Here is a 17996-nt window from a genome sequence, read left to right on the forward strand (position 1 = left end):
TTGGATTGGCTCTTGTTCAGTGGCCGAATCCCCACAAATCGAGCTCTACAAAGGATACGTCCCACAAATTGTTGAGCACATTTAATTGGCAAACCTTGGCTGTCTATTTTTTTTTTTTAACTTACCTGAACATATTTGCAATGATGCATTCAAAAAATATTTTTCATGAATGTCCGGCAATGAATTTTTACGAAAACCAAGAGAAATAGTTCAATAACTGTTTAAAATTTCACAAAATTTTTACAATTTATTTACAACCTACACAGATACACATATATTTATGTATATGGTATTTGAAATATGTCAGTGCCATTGATAGAAAGTGTTCTTGAATTATAAGATTACCATTTCATATTAATTACCAAATTAACGAAATCATTGCATTTCATTGAGTTGTTATTACCAGTCAACAACTAAATTCAATTAAGGCAAATCAAAAATGAATTTTCAGCGAGTATGCAATTTTCCTGTCATTTGCAACTATTATTATATTATAGTAGAAGTTTAAATAAAATGCAAGTTGTAAGTAGCTTAGTTCAACATGTAAATTCAACAAACATTTTCAAATACATAAATATATACGAGTAGCTAAAGTAAATACAAATTTATATGTTTGTATATTTAAACAACAGTTAAAACTTACAGCTCTTTGATGGCATTAACTATATGTTAAACATTGAGTACAGCAATAAGTTTGTATGGAAACGCATTGTTATTAAAATTATTAATATTATTATTAATTCGTGTTTAATTTATGTTGCTGATGACAACCACAAATTCGATTTTCGTATTTACAGTGAAATTCCTTTTATTTTGATTGGCTCTTTTGACAACGAAACCGCCTTGGAACTTTCCCATCACAACTGCTGGACCAGCGCAGCATTCTGAGCCCGACTGCGGCCGTAACTGTTACTGAGACTATGTCTGTGACTATGTCTATGAGTGTGACCGTGACTATGTCCGGATTCGGATTCATGCTCAATGGGATTGTTGTCCTCATCGCATGAGATATATTTAATTTTCACTCGCTGTCGCTCGCCCGCGCTATTGTTAATGGAAAGGCAAATGGGTGAACCACTTTCATCCACAGGACGCTCGATGATGCATTCCACGGCAGTGTGGTTCAACCCCTGAACCGCCCCTGCCTGCCTATCTCGTGATGATGAGGTAGGCACTTGTTGGATTTGTGTTTCCATCGTGCTCCGCTTCCATTGGCTTTTCGTCTCGGCTACACAATTCGATTGGGAGAGTCACATGATTGAGATACTCACAGTGGATGTACATGTCCTGCATACGTACCTCTTGTGTTTCGATGTGAACTATTTTTGTTGGTCGCCTGGCTCTTGGGAGAGTCGAATCTATAGCGAATGAAGCCCAAACAACAGCAACAAACGATTCTTTGAAAGTACATGCGAAATCTGTAGAAACAAATTAATAAAACACTAAATTAATAACATTCTTTAAAGGCTATTATACTTTTTGCGCAATAAGTGAGTGCATTAAACACTTTTAAACTATTTTTTCTCATTTATCTCCTGTCTTGGCCATTCAACTATTTTTTCTCATTTATCTCCTGCCTTGGCCACCAGCCAGGCAAAAATGTTTAATCTACATAAACTTTGACCATTCACTACTTTGTCTGACTTTTTCATCTTTTGCTCTAGCTTAATTCAAGTCGAGAATTTAATCACGCTTATTTTTTCTGCTTTGTTCTGTAATTTTATTTTTATTTTACTGTTTTCATTCTCTACGTCTTCTTTGGTTTACTTAGTGGTTTATTCTTCGAAAATGTAAGTTTTTCTAATTACTATTGTTTGTTTTGCTTACCTCTTGTTCATCCAGTAATAGATAATTGGATTGACCATTGCATTGGACATGGCCAGCCAGTAGAATCCCAGATACATATGCTGTACGTATTTTGTGGATGCCACCTGATTGTTGTGATAGGCATAGATGAAAAACAGGTGATAGGGAAGCCAGCAAATGGCAAAAATTGAGACGACCGCTATAAACATGCGAACCACTTTTCGCTTCGATTTCATCGATTCCATCTGGCGATCCGTATTCTCACCAATTGACCGGCTGCCCCAGAGGACTCGCCCCATCAGCGTGTAGCATATGAGCATTACAATCATGGGTATGCCATATGTCAACACCAAAATAGTTAGGTTATATCTGGTAATGGTTAAAGCACAAAGTTAGGTATAATCAATGTTGGTAAAGAACATAAACAAATAGTTACACATAGTCCGCCATTGATGTGGGATAACGTCCATCGGGCCACATCATGAAGCAAACTGTTCGTGATTTTCCATTGTAATAGCTGTTGAGTAATTAGAATTCATTACCAGTTATCTCAGCTATGGTTAATTGCTTTAAATTTTACGGTAAACAAAACTTTTCCAGTACCTAACTGAATTTTACATTGCGCCCAACACTTTCATCATCATTTAATTACTCATAGCGAACCTAACCCAAAAGTGCCCTTAAATATTTCCACACCTAAAAGTTAAACAAGAAGATTGTCCACACGGAAACGTGCAAAAGGAGGGGCGGGTTGGCACAGTTTTACCACGGTACTTGTGCACGTCAAATTGAAAACCTAATTTGAAATATAATGACAAATTTTATGATTGGAGCACTTAAGCGGGATGTTCCCACTGAGCGACAATTTCTAAGCTTTAACAATACAACGGCCAGACAGGTAATTACTTAGTTGGGCGAATTTGAACATTGAAACGACTGTGGTTGGCTTGCAACATTTATGACGGGCAGCAGGCAGCTCTATTGATTGTGAATATATGAGTTCCAATTTGCTTCAGCTGGACAAATAGAGTTGAATGAAATAATTAAGAATTTGATTCACAATGGTTCCGAACCAATCAAACATGAATAATAATTTCAAAAGGCAATTTCTCGGAAAGTGACAATTAGAATATTTTACATTGTATGGAGGAATGTGTTCGCCTTCTGACCTTCGCCGAGCGAAATATTCAACTTTGTTTCAAATTTAATTACATTTAATTCACAATTTCTAGTAAATCATCAACCCTCTTTCATTAATCATTTTAGTTTGGTAATATGCATATGAATCTATTTGAATTCAAGCTTTTAACTCATCGTATTACTGTATAACATTTAGTCCAAAGCTTTCAATTCTCTACTTTGAAAGACATTTTTTTAATTACTTATTATTATTTAAATATACAATTATATTAACAACAACAAACGCATGGCGAATGAATTTCAAATTTTTTGCTTTGATCTCTAAAGTGAATAACTTATTAATATACAAGTTATAGTCCCTGTCATATTCATATACGTAATCAAATAAAATGTTATTATATTTGTTTTCAATTTTTATAAATTCCTGCACAAATCACAGCTATAGGCGGCATATTTACAGCTAACAGTGCAATATGGCTACCATTATTATTTACATTTTTTATACATCTACTGCTTTTATCCCTACTTTTATACAGATTAGTCTGAACATGCTGCATATTTTGATATGTGAGCTTTGAATTTATTAAATCCGTAGGCATTACCCTTGGCAACGTTTTATGTCAGCTATATAGATAGCTAGGCTAAATAAAAAGTACTTCAAATTTATTAGGTGAATTTGGTTCATTGAAGTGCGCAAATTTGCGTAAAATTCTAATGTAAGTGAAGTTGCTCAGCTTTTCTTTAGCTTCATGCGTCCCGCCTTATATGTTGGGGGCTAAATCATCGAATCGATAAAAGACACAGCGGGCAACTGCACTGCAGGTGGTGGTGCTCGTGTGAAAAAGTATCTATATGAAGAGTATCTTGAGCTACGTCTTACAAAGTTCTTTATGTTTATTACTTGTTGGTAGCCTCTTGTGTAGCATAGAAAATAAACAAAATTTGCTGATGCTGTTGCTGGTGCTGTTGCTGTTGCTGGTGCTGGTGCCGCTGACTTTGCAAAGCCGTCAAGGTCACTCACACACGTACAGAAGTATTACACAGTTCACTTACTGCTTTGTCATAATGCTGGAGTAGAGTAGGCACGGTGCTGAGAGCACGCAGCTCAGTGCCCAGATCATTACCAGTATAAATCGTACTTTTCGTCGTGATGTGCGCCGCTTCAATGGGTGTACAATTGCAATATATCTGAAATATATACATGCAAATACATATATATATAAAATGGATGTGGTTGCAATTTCGGCTGCGGATATAGATATGTAGATGGCATTGTGCTCAATAACCAAACACTCACCTGTCAAACGAAATGGCGACGAGGGTGAAGACTGATGTTGAAACCGTTACATTGGCCACAAAATTATTGATGGTGCAATAAATCGAGCCAAATGGCCAATCCGAATTCACCATGAATATAAAGTTGAAGACACAATTCAAGGAGGACATTAGCAGGTCAGCAATGCTGAGGTTCAACAGGAAATAATTGGTGACTGTGCGCATGCTGCGATGTCCTGCGAACGAAACGAGAAATGGCCAAAACGTGAGGCATGACGGAAAACGACAAATCCACCGGATATTAGTTGCCAAACAATCGATGCAGTCATGCAGACAATGCCGAACGCGGCAATGCGGCGTATGTGCGATTTAGTCAGGTTGAAAATGGCACTTAAGTTAACCCATCGCATTAAATTCACCCATTTTCAGCTATCATTGCAAGTTAAAGCCGTTCGCATCTTAGAAGCTTACCTGTTACAATCCAGAGAACAATTCCATTACCCGCAATAGCCACGAACATCATCAGACCGAATACAATTGCCCAAATCGTTTTCTGTTCCCACGGCAACTCATATGGACGCGTTGGCGATGGAAACAGGCATTCAGTGAGAAAGTCCCTATTGAATATGTGAGCGGAAGCAAAAGAGATAGAGAGAGAGAGTATATTGAATATATGTATATAAATGATTTTTCTAGTTACAGAGCACTCATATGAGACTATAACACCATATCCTATACAAAAGCCATAGTAAGTTTACAGTAAATCCTTTGAAAGCCACTGCATGTGTATAAAGTAACGTTTACGAAGGGCTTGAGTATTTGTATATGAGTTTCTGCTCAACAAAACACATATAAATTTTCGCTACAGTGCATTCAATAAAACTGCATGTCAAAAAACGACATAAAAACAACTGCTTGAGCAATTTGCATGTAATCTATTTTGTTTTTTGTTACTGCTACTGTTGCATTTGATATTGTTGCCTTTATTGTTCTTGTTCTGATATTGACCTTTGATAAGAATATTTAAATAATTAGGAGATTAGTTAAGTCAGAAGAGTAATTAAATATCAAATACCCCATGTCAGCAACGGTATACGATATTCATACTAATCCCATATTTTGAAATAGTATAAGTATGATATAAAATGTAATAGCAAACAAATTTTAAAATTAATCTAGTTTTTGTTAGTTTGTAGGAATTCATTCATTCTCAACTCTGTGATAAATATATAAGAACCCTTTCTAGTGCATTACAAATAACAAAACTAGCAATAGCTCCTCATAAACTTAGCTCAAGGTTACATTGCTTAAGCGCCTTCATATCTGAACAAAATGCAGGCATTAATTTAATATTTTTCACACAAACTAATGTTTGTTCAATATTTTTTGGTTCAGTCTCCGTAAACACCTTTTCAACTTGACAGAGTAGCTCTAAATGAACAATTGAAAAGCATTGAATCTAAAGCATGAAAGCAAATTGTAAAAAGGAAACTGCTTGATAAAGGATCATCCAATAACGCAGCAAATTGAATCTCTAGTTTTAAGTAATTTCATTTGAGCTGCATCCGTTTGTCAGCGGAAATGAGCAAATATTATCTGCCAAACTACTTCAGATTACGCAGAGAATCTCACTTAGTGATAGTTGTATTGTAGTTGAGATGCACATCTTTCGTACTGATAACCATATAAGTAGTTGTGGGCATATATGATTTTCGTTAATTAGTGGGCGGCGCTGACTTAAAGTCTTTGCCAGATGGGTGGCTGATTGACGTGCTGATTAGTGGAATTCCAAAGCAAAGCTCATCAATTATGCAAATAACTCTTTGACAGTGTGTAATGTATCGTAAGCGCAAGACATATCTTTGTTAGGTCATATGGCTTCGGCTTTCGGCTTTTAAAGTAAAATTACGCTTCTAAAGAATCACTCATTCCATTCATTATGTTTTGACAAACAATCTGCATTGTAAATGTAAGCCTCAAGAAGTAGATTTGTGCAGCAGCCAAACTCTATTCAATTATTTGACACATACACACTCACATCTTCGACCTTTAAATGGATTTCTTAATAACATTTAATATTATTTAACGGATACAGGTTAGTGCACTTAGTCCCCACGCAATGCGTTGATCAATCAAATAAAACTTTTCAATCAGAAAATGATATTATTTTCTGTATGGTTTTTATAAATAAAAATAATTGTGTCTTTAAATATAAAATGTTAAAATTTTGCTTGATATATTTAGCACTGTTTAATAATCCTATTAAATTAGTCAATATCCTTTAAGATTAAACATTTTAGGAATACTCGTATTAAATACCTGTCTGCAATTTTTAGGCAATTTTCTCTGCTTTACTTGAATATATATATATATATATATATCCTTCTAGACATTCTATTGCGTTTTCCTTTTAAAATGAAACTCGAGCCTTTAAATTAAAATCCTTTTGATGTTAATCACTTAATAGGATTTAGAGTCTTTATTTAGTTGATATCAAATTTCTCGGCATTTCCATGCTGCAAAATATAACAAATTTAATATGCGAATAAGTTGAGCTGACATTCTTACGTAAAAGATTAATTTCAATGAATCAACTATGATTTGAGCTAAAATTTACCTGTACAAGCTTAACTTAGAATTTTCTTAGAGTAAATGAAAAATACTTATAAATTAAGTAAAAGAAGCTTTGCATAACTCTTTTCTATTGTGTTCGTTTGGTCTTGCTTTATTCTCATTTCAAAAAGATGTTTAATACTGTAACAAATTTCTTAAGTGCCTTACATATAAATGATTAAGCAACAGCTTTAATTAATGTGGTCTGGGCTCAACTGTCTGCTTTTATCAGCTAACTTATTTATATTGGAGCTACATATTAGTTTCCCATTTAGTTATATATTTACAATCTGCACATTCTCACAATTTACTCAATTAGTTGCGTATACAATATCGATTTGACTATCGCCAAGGATGCGTGCGAAAGTCCTGTTCATTTGGTTTTTCTCGGTATGCAACAATGGCAGTCAATTAATGGTTTCCGCAAACTTTTTTGATTTAGGCAACGATGGCACGTGTCTGATAGTAAATATTTTGCCGTCCAGCCGCGAGACAAACAGTTTGAGTTCTTTTTTTTTCTGTGGGCCTCTTGGCCAACTCTCCAAGTGGAAAACAAACAGCAACCAATTTTGTAATTGGACCATTGTTTTAGTAAAATTAGTAATATTTAAAGCACTCTGAAAATTTAATTCGTTGTATTCTGTGTCATTGTGCCAATTGCCCTGCGACCGCTATCAAAAATGGCAAACAACCTAATTACCATATTGTGAATATTACGCATTTTATGCATGCAAATTTCGATTCACTGTAAATTTTAAATATCTCCAAGTAATTTGCATAATGGCCTTCCGTAGCAACTGCAAGCAAATTCCACCCAAAGCTTCAAGACCAACCCTTTGACCTTTTTGGCTTACCTGTCTTTGGAAATATTCTTTGTATAGGGGCAAAGAAAAGAAAGCGCTTCGTTATGGGCTACTTGTGAGTGGTATGCAATTTGTTGTGCCTACTTCTTAGCATATTAGAGCTAAACTAGGCTAGTCTTATGTGTTAGTTCGTGGACCGACATTGCACAACTCAACACAAAGAGTTCGCACTTAGATAGAAGTTTATATAAAATCTTTTATATATTAACTTTTGAATTAGTAATGTTTGTGAAATATTCATTTTTCAATAGATTTATTCGTGTTTCATTCTATATCGTTTTGATTTCAACAATGTTTCCATAGCTAATCCAAATCCATAGCTAGGCAAATCACGCACGACTTTGACTGCTTGCAATTATGATAATTACTTTTTGCTTATTGTCAAAAAAGCATTAAACTTTTCAGCCACAAATTTTACACAAAAATTTGTGTGTTCTGAGTATTTCAGACAAACACGTAGAGTAAGCTATAAATTTCTTTGTCACAATTAATTTTTGTTTTATTACAAATCCGTGCAAAGCCATTTCATTTCATTAGCTGGACAAAAAATAAATAATTGCTGCCATAATAATAATAATCTGGTATAAGTGCCTGCCTACCCGGAAGTGTAGGCCGGGGAAAAGTCAAGTAATTACTTCCGTTTGGCCAAAACTTTTTGGTATTTTTGTTTTGACCTGACCTTGGTGCTATAATCAAACGACTTTTTTATTTCACTAAGGATATTTGCCAAACAATAAAACGTTTGCAAATTCTGAGAAAATCATGAATTCCAGTAATCTTGGCATCGACAGCTTTTACATTGGCACGCAATCTATTTTGCTTTTTATGCAAATTTTTGCAGAAGCGCCTAACCTAAAAGGGGAAAAACGGTGCAGGAATATTTTGGCAAATCTGCCCCAAGCGAGAGAAATGATTTTGACATCTTCGGCAACTGTCAAAAACAAATCTGCATTGATTACACGCAACCGCAATTTATAGATTTCCTATATATAGTCATAATTTTTTTTCGTCAACTACAAACTGAAAGAAATTTCAATAGATTAAGGTACCACTTCAGTACGAAAAGTGACCCCTTAAGTCTTAAATAAAAGTTGGTCATTCAAACTTCACTTATTCATACTTTTATAATATATTTAATTATTTATTATGAACCCATTTAAAAATCAAATAAAGAGTGAAACCGAACTAAGTCTTCAGGAAAAATAAAAACCACAAAATAAATATATTTTAATATTAAAGAGAAGAAAAAGAATTCAGCAATAATTGCAAAAGTGAGCCATATACTTTGCTATGGGAAATTTTTAACTTTTGCAATAACATATCAATCTATTTTTAGATTAGTATTGCACTAAAAGGAACATTCTAAGCCTTTAAACAACAAACAAAACCTTAATATCTTATTTAATATGTCAGTAATTAATTTAATTGTCATTGAACGGAATAAAACACAATAGCTCCAATTAATAAATTCATAGCAATGCACTCTGCCAAATTCGGCAAATAACAATAAATTATTTAAAATGAAAATGAATTCTATCAAAGCTGTGCGCTTTTAAATTGTCATCAAATAACTGAGTACATTTTAAGTGGCCACTTTTTGTTATGCATGAATCGTTTACAGCTACAAGTAAACACATACACACACACACATTAGCACCTTTGAAGCTATTAGTGTTCGTTTTATATACTGTTAGCCACACACAAAAAATCACCTTTGAGCTAACGCTATTATCCATTTAAAATAATGTTGCCTACCTTTAAGCGCTCTTCGTGACCCAAAGCAAATTGCAGGCCATAAAGAAATTAACATCAATAATAGTTCGTTCGTCAGTAATTTGCCACAAAACTGTATCTGCCAGCACACGATTAAAGGTAAGCACGAACCGTCCACCGATAACTAATTGCCGTAATTTTATACCACAAATTATTCCATTTAATAGTTTCTCCACAAAAATGGCACTTTTGCTGGTGTAAAGATAAATCAACAATTTCTTAGAATTTTGCTGTGTAAATGTGTAAATTATAGGCTCGGCACAACATTCCCGTATTTAAACATCGCAACAATGTTTACAAGTTAAAATAAATTATTTAATAGGCATCTAAGCCGCATGCATAAACATTAGCCAACAAATTTAAATAGGTCACATAGTAAGCACAGCCATTCTGCATTTATTTTTGGAAAATTATGAAAATGTGGAAAGTATAATTCCCTTGGACTTCAAATGAATAAAATTATAAGTTTTCATAGTTTTCATGCCTACAAAATATGTCAGAATTGTTACAAATGATTGTGTAAAAAGTTTTTAAATACGAAAAGAAAATATGAAGACAAATATTTCCTTTTAGTTTTAAAGTATTTCCAGTTCACAAACTTCACAAAATCAAAGCAAATAATTATAAATTGCAGCAGTTTATTTAAAATGTGCTCATTTTACAAATTCTGAGTGTGCTAAAATTTCTGGTATCTAACATAGTAGTTTATAAATGAATACGTTCGATATTTTGCTAGTATGCCGATAATGTACTGCACCAAATAGCCAGGTGCGGTTAGGGATTGGTCTACGGCCTTGAATTTGTTCATATTTAGCATGTCAACGGAAATTCTTTGCAATTTGCTGACACATTTGAATGAACTTTAGTTGCAGCGCGTTACTAGTTGGTGCAACTGCTACTTATTATTTTAGTCTGCATATTTCATGACTGCTGAACAGCCAACGTTTCGGGTCAAACTGAGTGGTTTTTGGTTTGTTACCTTTGTCGCAGTGGCAGCCAAAACTGCATTTTCCGACCCAGGCGAGCGGAAGTAGAATGAGAAAGTTGAATATAGCTGGTGAATGCTTGTGGCTTTTATTCAGTGAAGTTGGCAACTTATAAGCTCAGATGGTGCGGTTGAAACTAGCTTGCAAAATTCAAAATCATGTCTCATAAAGTTCTTAGTTAGTAGAAAATTTAATTCTTAAGGCTCTATTTGAATCCTATTCAACTTTGTAAGAAAGAAGGACACAAAAGCCATATGTATATGTATATATATTTGAAATATTCCCTTTTGGAAACAGAAAAAGAAGAACTTTAAAGTCTTAATGCTCAAGTGAAAAAGTTTACTATTTATATATTTATTGTTGTATATAACATTTTCCCTCTTGGAAACAGTAAAAGAAGAACTTTAAAGTCTAATGCTCAAGCGAAAAAGTTTATTAATTACCTTTCTTATTCACAGTGCTTAAAATAAGAAAGTAAATAGGAATGTTCAGTATCAATTTCGGCACTGACTACACTGAAGAAGAAAGTAATCGATTTTGAAAATCCAATTTACTAAAATCCTCTTTCGGCTTATTTAGTGTTATCGCAATCCTTTAATACTCATTGAAGCTTGACAAATGGCCAAGGGCGAGTTTCGTTGTCAAAATCATGACCACTCAGTCGCATCATCAGCCTCATTACCATCGGCAGGCAACCCAAAAAAAAAAACAAAAAAACCAACAAAGACCCTTCAAATACATATATGCGTGTACTTGAATAGATGTTTGTTGGTAAACACATACACGTGCCTCGGCACATACGCTCACACGCAGTGACCCCAGCATGAAATGCAAATGTGGCCCATTTCAATTTAGATTTATGAGTTCAGATTGTCTGTCTCTCATTGTTTTCGCTTCCCTCTGCTATTGATTCCCAACAGAAACGCAATCGGAAGTGTTGTACAATAACTGAACAATGCGATAAAAATTAACAAATTCTATATATTGACCACTAATGTGTGTGTGTGTATAATGAATGATACAAATATATATATAAAAACTTTATAGTTATATGAAATAATTATTGGTTTTATAATTTTTGACTTCCGTCTGTTGATTTGAACTCATTTTTATTCAAGTTACTTCCGCATATGGATTAGAGTTCGAAATAAATTTAAGCACAACATATAGATTAAAATATTGGCAAAGCCATTTTCTATTCGTTTCACATGTTTAGTTTGGCTAGTTGTTTATCACAGCAGCTTATCAACATTCAATTTAAGAGTTTTTCTATTTCAATTTCTAGTTTATCTAACAATTTCCACATAAGGCTGAAGAAATATTTCAAATATTAAATTTTATGCTTATGCAATTTTTAATACATATTTTGGGTTCATTTTTTTTATCTACACCACATAATTATCACAATCATATGCAGTAGCTGTGCCTTGTTGTATTCCTGAACAATGAGTGTCCGTCTATACGACTCTTTGTCAGATTCTATAGCTGTGGCCATAATTATCGCCAACCGGGGGACCCATAAATCTGAAAATACTATTTGTACAATGTGCACTACAAAAAAGAACTAATTGAAAAATTGTTCACATGCACATCTGGCCGGCAGCTAACTGAACGAAAATTTCGCCAACCTTGAAGTGGGCCAACACGAAAGTGGGCAAAATAATTGCGCATATTTTGCAAGCCACATTCAAGACGCCCCTCTTGGCATTTTGCTATTTGGCCTAAGTTTGGCAAACTGACACAAAAAAGCATTTGGCCAAACGAGTTATCCTTGTTTCATTTCTGGTTCAGCGCTTTGTTATTGTCCAGGCCTGAGCCAAACAGTTTCGTTTGTGTTTTTGCAAGCCGGGTTCTGCTTGAAGTACTTTAAATTATTTTTATGCGCACATATAAATTGTGATTGGATTTGAGAAACCCGTTCATAAAAACACCAAAAGCCGTCCGTCCAATGTCCAAAATGTAATGGTTGCCTCTCTGTTCTCTCTCATTCGATGCGCTTCAAAATCAATAAGCGTATGGAATGTTAAAAATATAAAAATGCCCAAAAGAAAATAAGTTTCGGCAGCTTTAAAACGAAAACTCCCAAACACAGACAGTAAAATAATCGAAGTCTGTATACAATTTCTTGTAATAGTTCTTAAATTTGTATTTTTGCAATTACTCATTAATTTAATTTAATTTCAATATTTTCTTATATTTAATGCGCCACAATAAAATAATCAATTGTGCAAAATAATTACTTGCTCTTCAGCTAGATTAAAAAAGGGTTTGTTTAAAATATAACTTAGTTCATTTACTACTTTTACTTTTTAATATATATATATTTTTTATGACTACCCCCAAGAAGATCCCTTAAGCTCACACTCATTGCCCCAAGCATTTATTCCAAAGACTAATAAAAAATTTTAACTAATTATTAATTACCATTATTTATTGAACTTAATTCTAATTTAAGTCAAATTTTTGCAAAAATAGACTGTACTGATGTTCACTAAGAGTTATTCAATTTAAGCCAAAATTGTTCACTGTGTAATTGCAATTACGGGGTGCCTTTAGAAATATTAGATATACGCAGTGCGAAAGGCACTTAAGCGAGGCGCCTCTCGTAATGTATCTCTAGGCGAATAAGAGCGCAGCGAACTATCCACGTGAGCATAGAGGGAGGCTGTTATGTTGCAAATGTTGTTATTTCTCCTTCCTAGCTATTTGCGTTGATTGCTTCTAAGCCGCATGCCACAGGCCTCATAATGAGCTTAACTCGCACACACTCAGACACATATCTCACCTGGAGCTGAACGAAAATGACCATCCCACATAAAGTTCGTCAATTTATTTGACACACACTCACACGAAGCCAGAGAGCAAAAACTGGGCAAAATAAATCCGAAAGATTTTTTCTGCTGCCAACCTGTACATATTATGAGGCAAGTTGTCGCCTTGACATTTAACTATATGTTGTTGGAATTGCTGGTCTGTTTGTGGGATTTCTCAGATAGATTTTCACTCAGAATTTAATTATTTGTCCTTGCCCGCTTTTGTGTTGTTTGTCTGACAACTAGAAATGCAATTTACCTATTCCAAAATTCCAAAAAGCCGCGGATTATTTGACTTCTAGTTGCGTGCGCCTTTGTTAGTGGCGGCTTTATTGATTGATACTCGATATGAGTGAACAAAAGCGATATTGCCGTTGCGAATATAAAATCCCATAATTGTCTATTAAATTTTCCTTATGTAATTGACAATTTTGTCATAAAAATACAAAGTTTTTTCCAACAACTCAACTCACTCCAAATTTACAAAGATATGCATACGAAAAGAGGCCAAACTTCCTTTATATATATTATGTGTTGTAAGTTATATCGATGAACATTAAAGTTAAAGTTAAAATATGCTAAAAATATGAACTTCTAACAATAAAGTGAACTTTAATTGTAATGCTTATCTTAATGTAGCTAATAAATTACAATTTTCAATGCTTAAGATTACTTTTGGCTGTCAGCAGGGTATCTCCTGCGCGAGCCCTCTTAAATAGCGGTTTGTTACTTGTTAATTCATTTGTTAGCCCCCACAAAACAAATAGTATAATCGAAAAAGTTTTTCATTGAGACATTGCAAAATGTTAAACTGCTAAGAAGGACAAAGTAAATGATAAAAGTTTATTTATTAGTGTCTAATTGCAATTATGCACGATGTGATATTTAATGGAAATAATCTTGTTAATGGATCTAACTTGTGTTTTATTATTATTATTATTATTATTATTATTATTATTATTTTATTATTTGTTATACTCTAAATGTAGTGATTTAAGCAACTTCCGTAAAATATATGAACTTTATTTGAATTAATGAAGGTTTTATGCATCCAAATGATTCAATGAGGACAATTTTTGTAATGAAACAATTTGCTAATTGAACACTTCAAACTTTTAAAGAAATTACGAAAAAGGTTCGTAGTTAAAAATTTTTGCTGGCTCTTGTCCCGTTCCATCTCATTTTAAGGTCTGATTTTTGTAGCTGCAGTTCGATCGATACTTTTCAAGTGTGTTAAGTGTTGACAATGTTAAAATTAACTTTGTTTGCCCGACTTTAGTACTGAAGTCTTTACTTGTGTGGTGAACATTTCAATCCAACACTCAATGCTCTCCCTATTCCCATCTAAGCAAGCCTTGCTTGCATTTGCGGCCATTTGTTTATACCATAAAGCCATTAAAAAAGTTTACAAAAATTGTGTAATAAACTTGTGCAAAATTATATAACAGACAGAAGGAAACATATCCGATACCATAAAGTATATGTATTCGTGAGTAGGATCAACAGTCGATTTAACAAACGGATATCAAAGACTATAAGAGTTAGAGTCTTAAAATTTTCGAAGTAAGGCAACAAATGTAAACTAGCTTTAAAATTGCATAAAACGTTTTTTCGTATTGCACAAAATTATATCAGCAAGCTTACTACAAGTCGAGCGGTCTCGACTAGAGTATTCTACATTTATTTTCCTTACTTTTCACAAGGGAAAAACTATAGCTCTAATCAATTATGCGCGTGTAGTAGAAAGTTTGCAATTACATAGTTATTTAGTATCTAAGGTAAGCCCGTTATCCTTGGCACCACACAAATAAACTTCAACTTAAGTACCATCTTTAACTTTTCAGTAATTGAAATGAATGCTGTTAAGCCGGCCAAGACAGAACTTTAAGCAACCGGAGCTTGGAGATTCTAATTACTTATTGCATTCAATTTTCCTTAGCTGTTTTTAGCATAATGAAAGCCTTGTCTTATTATGTCATCAGCCATTTGAAAGGGATCCCATTGATTTCTATTTGTGTGTTTTTAAATGCCAAATGCGAGTTAGTCAGAAAATAATAATTCTAAATAAAGGGTAATAAGTACTGGTTAATCACACTATTAAAATAAGCCACAAAGTGCTCTTTTTACGCCATTCGACCGAAACGTCGGTGGACAAAATAAATTATTGGCATTATTTACAATACAGCAATTATAATTAATTTGCGGGATGTTGAAACATATTGAACTTAAATTCCATGAATTCCAAAAATAAATTAATGATTATAAGTGGAAACGGGGCTACCGACAGCGAGATACACTGCCCTATACTCTCAACCTACTACTTTTTTGTTTAGTTATTAAACATCACAAATTAAATGGTATAATTTTAATTCTAAGTTAGCTGGTTGTAAATAATTAAAAATAAACTGATGCTGTGTTTTTATTTGCAGAGATTACAAAGCTGTCAAAGCTATAAGGCAACATTATATAAAGCTGTCGTTCAATTTCCGCTAAGAGACAATTCCAGATGCAACCTCTACACCATAAATTGCATCACTTGGCTTTTATTTCTGTTCCCATTCAACATCAGTGATAATAAAGTTCTCCTCAGCAATTGCAAATTGCATAGATGTCAAACAGTTGGAAAATTAAATGGAAAGCTACAATCAACATTGGTGACTTGTTGGGTTTTAGTGGCTATTGTGCTGTCCTGTGGATTTGCGATGCATTTTCAAACTTACTTTGCCTCATTGATGCTCTCAAGATTATCACGATTGTCGATGATGCTGGTTAGCAGGCTGACCACCTCGGTTCGATTGAGGCTATTCAATAGCGTTATATTCACTATGCTATTCAGCTCGAAGCGAAGCACGGCGAGAATTGTGCAATTCACCAGCAATTCTGTATCCACAATTTCCGGCATTATTCACTAGGGCGCTTGGATGGGCGGGGCGGTCGGTGCTCAAGGAAATTTACACGATTCGCTATAGCAAACCGTTGATGTGGGTTTTTAATAGTTGGTTGCGTAATGAAAGCGTTCGGTTAACGGCAACTTATTTCACAGTAATTGCAAAGATTTCCTTGCGGCTGACCATGTTGGACAACCACAGCAGGAGAAGCAAATGGATCTTCTGATGCAGCAGCCAAAGTTGCACATACCAATTTGCGGGCTTTAATTATATGTTGCGGTCTTCACTCTTATGCATATACAGCGAGGATTACGCTGCCTGTGCTGAGGGTGCAAGTTAAATCGTTTGTCATGAATTTTCTGTGCAGCAACTTTATTAATTGAAATATAGCGCATACGCAACGTTAATATTTGTACACAAATAGCTAACACTTTTTGTGTGACATTATTTATTTATATAAGTTTAGTTATATTAAATTCAATTTACGTTTCTGACATTAAGTTTAATACATTTGATTTGCACTAAATATTGGTCATTTTAAAGGGAAAAAGTAGAGTAAACCTTAACTCAATTTTGTCTAAGTTCCTAAAATGAAATTATTTAATTGTGTTATAAGTTGTATTAAATTTCTATTGTACACTGTATATTTGATTATTTAACAAATGAACGTACAATTAAAACACGTAGAGCTTTTTATTTCATTAATGTGTTATCACATTTAATATTATCTATAATTATTTGAATATATTTGTATATATTAAAAGTGCAATTGCTTAATTACTCAAATAATTTTAATTTCACTTGAATTTATAAAATTCAGATTCCGATTTTGTGAATTTTTTACATTTATTAAACACAGACAAGCAATTGCTTTAAACACAACATTGAATTACGTTTTAAATTGATTTTTTATTTCGGTATTTGATTTGTGTTGTGACTTTTGAGTAGCTTGCCGCTTAGAAGCAACAGTGCTAGCATACTCTGACCGATACAAAACTGCTGGACCGCTGTACCGTTAGCTGAGCTCGAGTTAACGCGTGAACTTTGGTGCTACGAGTGCCGCCGACGACTGTGCGCCTTACGTCCTTACAACAAAATGTCTGCTGAGCAAAGCAACATCAGACGAGATACACAGGCGCACAGACATCCACACACATAGCAACATTTACACAACCTGTTGAGAAAAGTCAGCAACAAATGACTGTCAGCATGTTGCTAAGCCTTACGTTCGCAACATTTTATGGCAGCCAGAGAGCGAGAGAATGAGAGATTAAGAGAGTTATGGCGCTCTCTAAACTGCTGGCAGCATTTGGTTAATACTGTTTGAACTTATTGCCTTCGGTTGTTGTTTAGGCTGCGACTCTGCGGAAAATAAACTTCTCGCTGTTGTGCCAATATGATGAATGACCTGTAAATCATTATAGAGGACATGAACAAGGACAGCGGTTAGTCACGGTAAATGTGTTAGTGTGCATGTGTGTTAGCTGAAGTCTGCAAATGCTTGCGTGTGTTTCTTTGTCTGCCTACATACATATATACATATATTTGTGTTTGTGTGTGTGTCTATATGAAAGCGTGTATTTGCAGTGTTGATGTATTTGCATATTTTAGATTATGGCTGCCCATTCAGACATTTGTACATGACCCAGCATCTACGCGAACACTATCACACACACACACACACAAACACACACACACACACACATTTAAATACACACACACACAAACACACACACACACATTTAAATACACACACACACAAACACACACACGTACACCCTCATAATTCGCACGCATCTGCATCCATGTTTCGTTGGTTTTTTATGTGGTTGCTGCGTT

The 17996-nt window shown here is 34.3% G+C and overlaps 1 protein-coding gene across 1 annotated transcript; it reads right to left on the reverse strand.

Moving 5' to 3' along the window:
• Positions 1-746: 746 nt before the first annotated feature.
• On the reverse strand, positions 747-16553 carry LOC6568273 (tachykinin-like peptides receptor 86C). The gene is made up of 8 exons (XM_001994617.2): positions 15990-16553; positions 4693-4838; positions 4244-4457; positions 4000-4134; positions 2243-2323; positions 1828-2175; positions 1300-1418; positions 747-1228 (listed from the first exon to the last, which is right to left on the reverse strand). Exons 1-8 carry the CDS (start codon positions 16169-16171, stop codon positions 858-860), a joined length of 1596 nt encoding a protein of 531 aa, XP_001994653.1. The 5' UTR covers positions 16172-16553; the 3' UTR covers positions 747-857.
• Positions 16554-17996: the final 1443 nt, after the last annotated feature.

Source organism: Drosophila grimshawi, unplaced genomic scaffold (assembly GCF_018153295.1).
Source record: "Drosophila grimshawi isolate 15287-2541.00 unplaced genomic scaffold, ASM1815329v1 contig_311, whole genome shotgun sequence".
Taxonomy (NCBI): domain Eukaryota; kingdom Metazoa; phylum Arthropoda; class Insecta; order Diptera; family Drosophilidae; genus Drosophila; species Drosophila grimshawi.